Raw genomic sequence first — 8,069 nt, 5'->3', positions numbered from 1 at the left:
GCCATTGTCGCACCACTTTCGATCGAGCAGCAACAGAGTAAACATGACACCTCCGCTAGAGACACCGTGCAGCACCTGCTGGTAGCAGGCATGATTGACGCCTCCGCATGAGACGTCATGTGTAGCATCCAACGACGGTGCATCCATCGGAGGCTTCATTGGTCGGCGACAGGCATTGCTCAATGTCTCCGTGTGTCACCTCCCGAGCCCCATCAAAACTGATCTGTTGATGGAGTGGACGTCCCATACCGCCGCTGGCCTCATAAAGGTCGTCACCAGCTCGAGATCCAACATCTGAGTCACCTACACGACTCCGAAGCCCTCCATCGTCGAAGAAGAGGGGCCACCACCTTGATTCTGGACGCTACAAGGAGCACCCAACACCGCTCCAACTGATGTCGTCGCCCATACAACGACAACCGCCGCTGCGACCATCAGATCCGGGCATAAGGGCCCGAATCCCTCGTGTGCCACCACCTAGTCAACCATGCTCGACCTTCCGTCTCCGCCATCCGCGCCTGCCGTGGTGAGGACCCACCGGCCGCCGTCCACCACGTAGGGCTTTGCCCGGCACCTTCCTCCGTCAACGGCGGGTGGCTGGATAGGAGGAGGTGCAGGGGCAGCGGTAGGGTTTCGCCTGAGCCGTCCCCTGGGAGCACGTGAGCGCTGAGCCCCTCTCTGTTCTTTTCCATTCTAGAGAAAACCATTTTTGTAATTTTGTTGTTTCTAATCCAGGATGAAACTGAATGACAAATATTAATTTGGTTTAGCATGCCTCCAGCGATAAAAAGAACATGCTTCTGCTTTGTGAGTATTTCCTCGAGAAACATCATCGTCGCTTCGTTATTTTTCAGTGGCCTTTTCTTTCTTTTTTACAAAGACCAAGTATCAGGTGCGAAAGTTCAAAGTTGTATCAGGTAAGAAAATTGGCATTTGCATAAAGAGAAAAGACTGGTACAACAATCTCAGCTGGCCAGTTCTAACTTCTAAGAATCAAGTAGGACGATGCACAAAGGGAAGGCTACAAAGTGGAGTAAGCCACATAATTCCTAACGCGTGCTCCACGCCATCCAGTGATTCAAATGCGCCTACGGTCATCGACCCTTTGGTTTCTTGGACGCAGCTACAGCATTGGAACCATCACTGCCGGACTGTATCTGTTATTTTGAAAAAAAAAATAAAACTCTTAGCTTATCCATGTGGCATGTTAGGCGATAGATAACACATAACAGTAACACATATATACTTTTACCTTATCAAGCTTCTGCCTCACAAGATTTACAGTTGCAATCATCGACTCGGATGGAAAATAGTCCTGCGATCAAAAGGCAAGTCCACCACAAATTGATCAAAAGGCATTTCATGAAAGGAAAGAAAATCACAAGCCATGAAAAGGTAAAAAGGGGTTTGTTGGAAAATCCTAATGGATGATGTGCCGCACTAATGAGCTGAGCTAGATTGCACACAGCAGGATATCCACAATTCCAACTACTACGGATTTTGCCCTCGCCGAGTACTTCACATGAGCAAGCGCACTAATGCTGTCTTTCTAGCAGTAATGCATCTTAGTTGACCAGAGCTTCTCCCTAGCTTTTCTAAAAATAAAATTCCCTTAAAGCACGATCTAGTCTGCTTACTAAATGGCCCAATTTCCATCAATGGACAACTTGGTTTTCAGCCTGAAAATTGTATTACTACTACATACCTTATTAGAGGACACATGACTGAAACGAACATCTTCGATATGAGAAGCATGAAGTGTCTTTGTGTATTCCCTGAAGATGATAAGATGAGTCTTTAGACGAGCAGTCACCTAAGTGTTCACCTTTTTCTCGGAGAACAGTCACACTGTATTCTTCTGGACCTCTAGCCTTTTATTAGGTATAAGCGATGTAGTACAAATCCTCAGACAAAATAAGATTGTATATGATCTATTCCCTAGAAAAAAGAATCCATATCTCGAGTTTGGATGATACTGCTAGGTCTGAATATTCACATTGATTGTTCTAGAAGAAAATGCATAGAAGCTCAGGGAAAGCATGACCAGAAAAACTTGATGGAAGAAGTAACTGCATGTAATATCATATGACAAGCAAATTATGACCAACTTTTAATTATCATTTGTACACCGCAGAACTAAATAAAGAGCGGAAACAAATGACAACATGTGAAATAATAACCTCTTATTGGGGCTCATATGATGATGCAAGTTCCCACTAGAAGATCCCTGCCCTGGAGAATACTGAGTTAACCGTTCTGATCTGCTTCCAACAGAGGCTGAAGCAAGCAAATATATAAATCAAACAATTGAAGAACCAAGGAATAAATACTGTCATCACAATAATAAATTCTAAGACGAAGATATATCTTTGTAAAAAATGGCATACATCTTATTCGGCCGAGGACTTCCTTTCTCCGGACTTCCAGTTTCTCCTTGGTATCCAAAATACTCTCAAATTGAGGTGCATATGACACCTGCAGCCGGTTGCCAAGAAATACAGACTCATCTAACTTCCTTTTTGCGAACCTGCAAAATGAGTAAATTACAGCGCCAATTCCTCACTTAAAGAAGTATTAGGTATTAGGAAGTATGAATTTTGATGAAAGAAAAGATAGGAAACAGGTGGTTGTTAAAACTATTGGCTCCAGATTTGCTACCCTAAGTGCCAAAGACTGAAGCAGAATACCTGAACTAAAAATCATGCCCTCAAAGAAGGTCCAAGGAATAATCAAACCCTTCCTTTGATTAACATCTTGGTAATCCCAATTCACAAGTAAAGGCACACATACTGGCATCAAAGTATACCAGTATCTTATTAAATTTTGCTTCTGGAATGCCTACCCAAGTCACCTTTCCTCAGTTCATTCCATTAATTATGCTGAATAATAAGCCTCTGTTTTTTTCACTCAATTGCATAAGCACGAAACACTGACAGTACAACAAATTCAACATGCTACTTACATCCTTCAGTTTTCAGTACATATTCAGAAATAGTCACCTCGCGTTGCTGACCTGCGAGAACTTGATGAAGAAGACGTCGGTGTACTCCTCGCAGTCCTCGGCATCCATGGCCTTGCACCTGAACCAAAACAAAAACACATCACTCACAAAGGAATATCAAAATGGTGAGAGCGAAACTCGGAAGGAAGGTACTGAACGCAAAACGTTAGAATAAGTGAATTTTCAGGTCGCTGAAGGATGGCTCACTCTTCCAGCGGCCCGTACGACGAGAATAGGGTGCCGAGCTCGTCGCCGCACCCGAGCGAAGGCACGTTCCGGACGATGAGGTACCTGCGGTTGGTTTGGGATCCGCGGCGAGCGGGGAGGGAGAAGGATTGGATTAGCGGCAGTGCTGCGGAGGAGGAGATGCCGGGGTAGGGCTGGGAAATGGTACTTGGACTCGTCGCATACTGTGTAGACGCGTACGGTGGCCGGCTTGTCGCGGCCGCGCGGCATACCGCCGGCAGGATTCCGGGCCGGGGCTGGGAGCGGCGCCGGCGGGGATCGGAGAGAGGTCGGAACTTGTGGCTCGTTGTGAGTTGTGACTCGTGTGAAGGGATTGGTGCGGCCGGAACTTATTTTGAGTTCGGGTGCACATGGGCAAAATGGTTAAGCACATATAACTGGAGTATATAGTTATTGAAAACAAAAAGCTACTAATACATAATGAAAATGAAAAGACAACAAAGCATCAAATGATCACCAACAAATAAAATTACAATGGAAACCATACCAATCGATTTTTTCTCGCTCGATTGTGCATCGTCCATTGAAGCTTGAAAATTGTATTAAACTGACAGTAATGAAAAGAGGCGCCTGTAAACGCTCATACAAGACTTTAGATAACGCAATAGCCATCCACTACTAGAAACAAGATCTCTAACAACAGATTAATGAACGTCGGCTAGGGATCTCCCATGCAACGCAAATTTGTGATTCTTCACCATCGGTTCAAGGGTTGGAGAAACCCGACTATGCCGCAAAGCAAATAGAAAAAAGGCCGAAGTCGCCACACCAAATGCCAGACAGTTACTTCTCTTGATTGATACACCAACTGCCAAGATCCAAAAAGGGCTAACAGATCTGGTAGCCCCTACACTCACAAGCCATTCATTAGCTTCGGATTGAACACCATCGAGGTAGGGAGAGGTTGGAGAGACCTTATTCCAACATATCATTGTCAACACCACCTTCCTGATATCGTCAATGAAGCAACACCTAATGGAAAAAATGACCTAGCCATTCGTCAGCGCCGGATCGACATAGTTGAGGTAGTGACAGGCCGGAGGGACCTTATTCTAGCGCATCATCATCGCCACCTTGTTGATGTCGTCAAGGAAGCAAAACATAATGGAAACAAGGACATACTAGACATTACAAACTAAAGACACAAATTAATTAGTTAGAGATCAACCTTTTCTTTTAAATCAAGTTGCATTTATATATATTTGATCAACTAACAGATACAACTTGATAATTGGTACCTAAACAATTTGTTGACAACACCTTGCCTGGATCTCGTGTGGAGGCTCCGGGCGCCCTCTAGTGAATTAGGACAAGATGATAGCTCGCCATGAGTTCACCTAGAAACTCATGACGCCATTCGGGGCAATCTAAAAGTGTGAAACCATCTACGCTCTTCGGACCAACCTAGATATGTGCAACCATTTTCAAGACCAAACGAAATGGTTTCGGACGCCCTCCTAGCCAATATAGAAACATGTTGACTTGGCCCAGAGCCCATCCAGAGGGATTCATAGGCTCTGGGTGCACTCGTCTGAATCATGCAAGATCTAAGGGCCGAGATAGGATTCTAAAACCTTTTCTTGCACAAAAAATTTCAGTTTTCCCATAAATATAGGAGGGATTACAGACGATTGAACAACACACAATCGATCAAACACATCCATTACTACTTTGTGAGTATTATTTATCATTTACCCTAGTTTCTTGCTTCTTATACTTTGTTGTTCATCATAATCGACTGTAGTGAATTATAAGGCTCTATGGGTGGCCAAGCCAACCTAGGGGAGCACATTGTCGCTGCACTCATTAACGGGGCCCTCCCAGGCATGTGGGGTTTCAAGTCTCATTATACCTCACTAGCTCGTCTTATGTATTACGCTCTCGATGAGGCTCCTTTGTTGATATGTCATGGTTGGATCAAGCAGCTTGTGTGACTTCCTGAAGCATCGGTTTCGGTGGCAATAAAAAATCTAGCAGACGGGTCAAAATCAGCAAGATATACACCCAACACTTACTCCAATCTATCTTTACAAAAACTGTAGCAAAACAACTGTCACACCAACGTTAATCGGAGACCTCCCCCAAAATAAGGAGCGACCGTTGTGGACACTCCTCCCCTTGGAGAGTCTTTGTTGCTTGGAAGCAACTTGACTGGATTGTTAAACCCCAATTTATTTGGCAAAGCTAGTCCATGTCGTATGGCTGGAGCTTCTATTGTCCCAACGCGTCAATGACATAAGTAACTTCTTCATTGCAATCTACCTTGAACCTGCCCATCTCATCTTGAGCCACCACTCCAATACCGCATGTGCACAACTCATAGTCGAAAGTAGTGTCGACATTGCTTGCAATAAACCCTTCTTTTGATTTTGTCCATTCACTCTTTCTTTTTTCACTTGTTTTCCTCAACGTCTGGATATTTAGTCTATTAATCCTAATAAATAGCTAATATTTTTCATAGAATTTACTTAAAAGAAACTTTCATTTGCTTCACTTTTATATACTATTTATGTTGGAGTTCTTCACCTGTATGATTTGATGGGGAACGCAGTAATTTCAAAAAATTTCCTACGCACACGCAAGATCCATCTAGGTGATGCATAGCAACGAGAGGGGATAGAGTGGTCTACGTACCCTCGTAGACCGTAAGCGGAAGCGTTATGACAACGCGGTTGATGTAGTCGTACGTCTTCACGATCCGACCGATCCTAGCACCGAAGGTACGTCACCTCCGTGATCTGCACATGTCCAGCTCGGTGACGTCCCACGAACTCTAGATCCAGCTGAGGTCAAGGGAGAGTTTCGTCAGCACGATGGCGTGATGACGGTGATGATGAAGTTACCGACGCAGGGCTTCGCATAAGCACTACAACAATATGACCGAGGTGGAATTCTGTGGAGGGGGCACCGCACATGGCTAAACAATCAACTTGTGTGTCTATGGGGTGCCCCCTCCCCCGTATATAAAGGAATGGAGGAGGGGGAGGGCCGGCCCTCTATGGCGCACCTCAAGGGGGGAGTCCTACTCCCGGTGGGAGTAGGATTCCCCCTTTCCCTTGTTGGAGTAGAAGAGAAGGAAGGGGGAGAGAGGGAGAAGGAAAGGGGGGTCGGCCCCCACCCCAATTCGGATTGGGCTTGGGGGGTGGGGGGGGGGCGCCCCAACCTTGGCCGCCTCCTCCTCTCTCCCACTAAGGCCCATTAAGGCCCATACACTCCCCGGGGGGTTCCGGTAACCCCCCGGTACTCCGGTAAATGCCCGAACTTACCCAAAACCATTCCGATGTCCAAACATAGCCTCCCAATATATCGATCTTTATGTCTCGACCATTTCGAGACTCCTCGTCATGTCCGTGATCATATTTGGGACTCTGAAATACCTTCGGTACATCAAAACACATAAACTCATAACATCGATCATCACCGAACGTTAAGCGTGTGGACCGTACGGGTTCGAGAACTATGTAGACATGACCGAGACTCATCTCCGGTCAATAACCAATAGCGGAACCTGGATGCTCATATTGGTTCCTACATATTCTACGAAGATCTTTATCGGTCAAACCGCATAACAACATACGTTGTTCCCTTTATCATCGGTATGTTACTTGCCCGAGATTCGATCGTCGGTATCTCAATACCCAGTTCAATCTCGTTACCGGCAAGTATCTTTACTCGTTGCGTAATGCAACATCCCGTAACTAACTCATTAGTCACATTGCTTGCAAGGCTTATAGTGATGTGCATTACCGAGAGGGCCCAAAGATACCTCTTCGATACACGGAGTGACAAATCCTAATCTCGATCTATGCCAACTCAAAAAACACCATCGGAGACACCTGTAGAGCATCTTTATAGTCACCGAGTTATGTTGTGATGTTTGATAGCACACTAAGTGTTCCTCCGGTATTCGGGAGTTGCATAATCTCATAGTCATAGGAACATGTATAAGTTATGGAGAAAGCAATAGCAGTAAACTAAACGATCAAAGTGCTAAGCTAAGGGATGGGTCAAGTCAATCACATCATTCTCTAATGATGTTATCCCGTTCATCAAATGACAACTCTTTGTCCATGGCTAGGAAACTTAACCATCTTTGATTAACGAGCTAGTCAAGTAGAGGCATACTAGTGACAATCTATTTGTCTATGTATTCACACATGTACTAAGTTTCCGGTTAATACAATTCTAGCATGAATAATAAACATTTATCATGATATAAGGAAATATAAATAACAACTCTATTATTGCCTCTAGGTCATATTTCCTTTAGTCTCCCACTTGCACTAGAGTCAATAATCTAGATTACATTGTAATGATTCTAACACCCATGGAGTCTTGGTGCTGATCATGTTTTGCTCGTGAGAGAGGCTTAGTCAATGGGCCTACAACATTCAGATCCATATGTATCTTGCAAATATCTATGTCTCCCTCCTTGACTTGATCGCAGATGGAATTGAAGCGTCTCTTGATGTGCTTGGTTCTATTGTGAAATCTGGATTCCTTTGCCAAGGCAATTGCACCAGTATTGTCAGAAAAGATTTTTCATTGGACCCGATGCACTAGGTATGACACCTAGATCGGATATGCACTCCTTCATCCAGACTCCTTCATTTGCTGCTTCCGAAGCAACTATGTACTCCGCTTCACACGTAGATCCCGCCACGACGCTCTTCTTGGAACTGCACCAACTAACAGCTCCACCATTCAATAAAAATACATATCTGGTTTGTGACTTAGAGTCATCCGGATCAGTGACAAAGCTTGCATCGACGTAACCATTTACGACGAGCTCTTTGTCACCTCCATAAACGAGAAACATATC

General features: G+C 44.7%; 1 protein-coding gene across 1 annotated transcript; it reads right to left on the bottom strand.

The window, feature by feature from the left end:
* Positions 1–891: 891 nt before the first annotated feature.
* Positions 892–3,557, bottom strand: LOC119353436 (RNA-binding protein 48-like). Its single transcript, XM_037620062.1, has 8 exons — positions 3,396–3,557; positions 3,209–3,292; positions 3,000–3,080; positions 2,388–2,527; positions 2,181–2,277; positions 1,706–1,775; positions 1,253–1,315; positions 892–1,157 (listed from the first exon to the last, which is right to left on the bottom strand). Exons 1-8 carry the CDS (start codon positions 3,455–3,457, stop codon positions 1,095–1,097), a joined length of 660 nt encoding a protein of 219 aa, XP_037475959.1. The 5' UTR covers positions 3,458–3,557; the 3' UTR covers positions 892–1,094.
* Positions 3,558–8,069: the final 4,512 nt, after the last annotated feature.

This window comes from Triticum dicoccoides, chromosome 2A (genome assembly GCF_002162155.2).
Source record: "Triticum dicoccoides isolate Atlit2015 ecotype Zavitan chromosome 2A, WEW_v2.0, whole genome shotgun sequence".
Classification (NCBI taxonomy): Eukaryota; Viridiplantae; Streptophyta; class Magnoliopsida; order Poales; family Poaceae; genus Triticum; species Triticum dicoccoides.
This window is presented reverse-complemented; position numbering and strand designations above follow the sequence as displayed.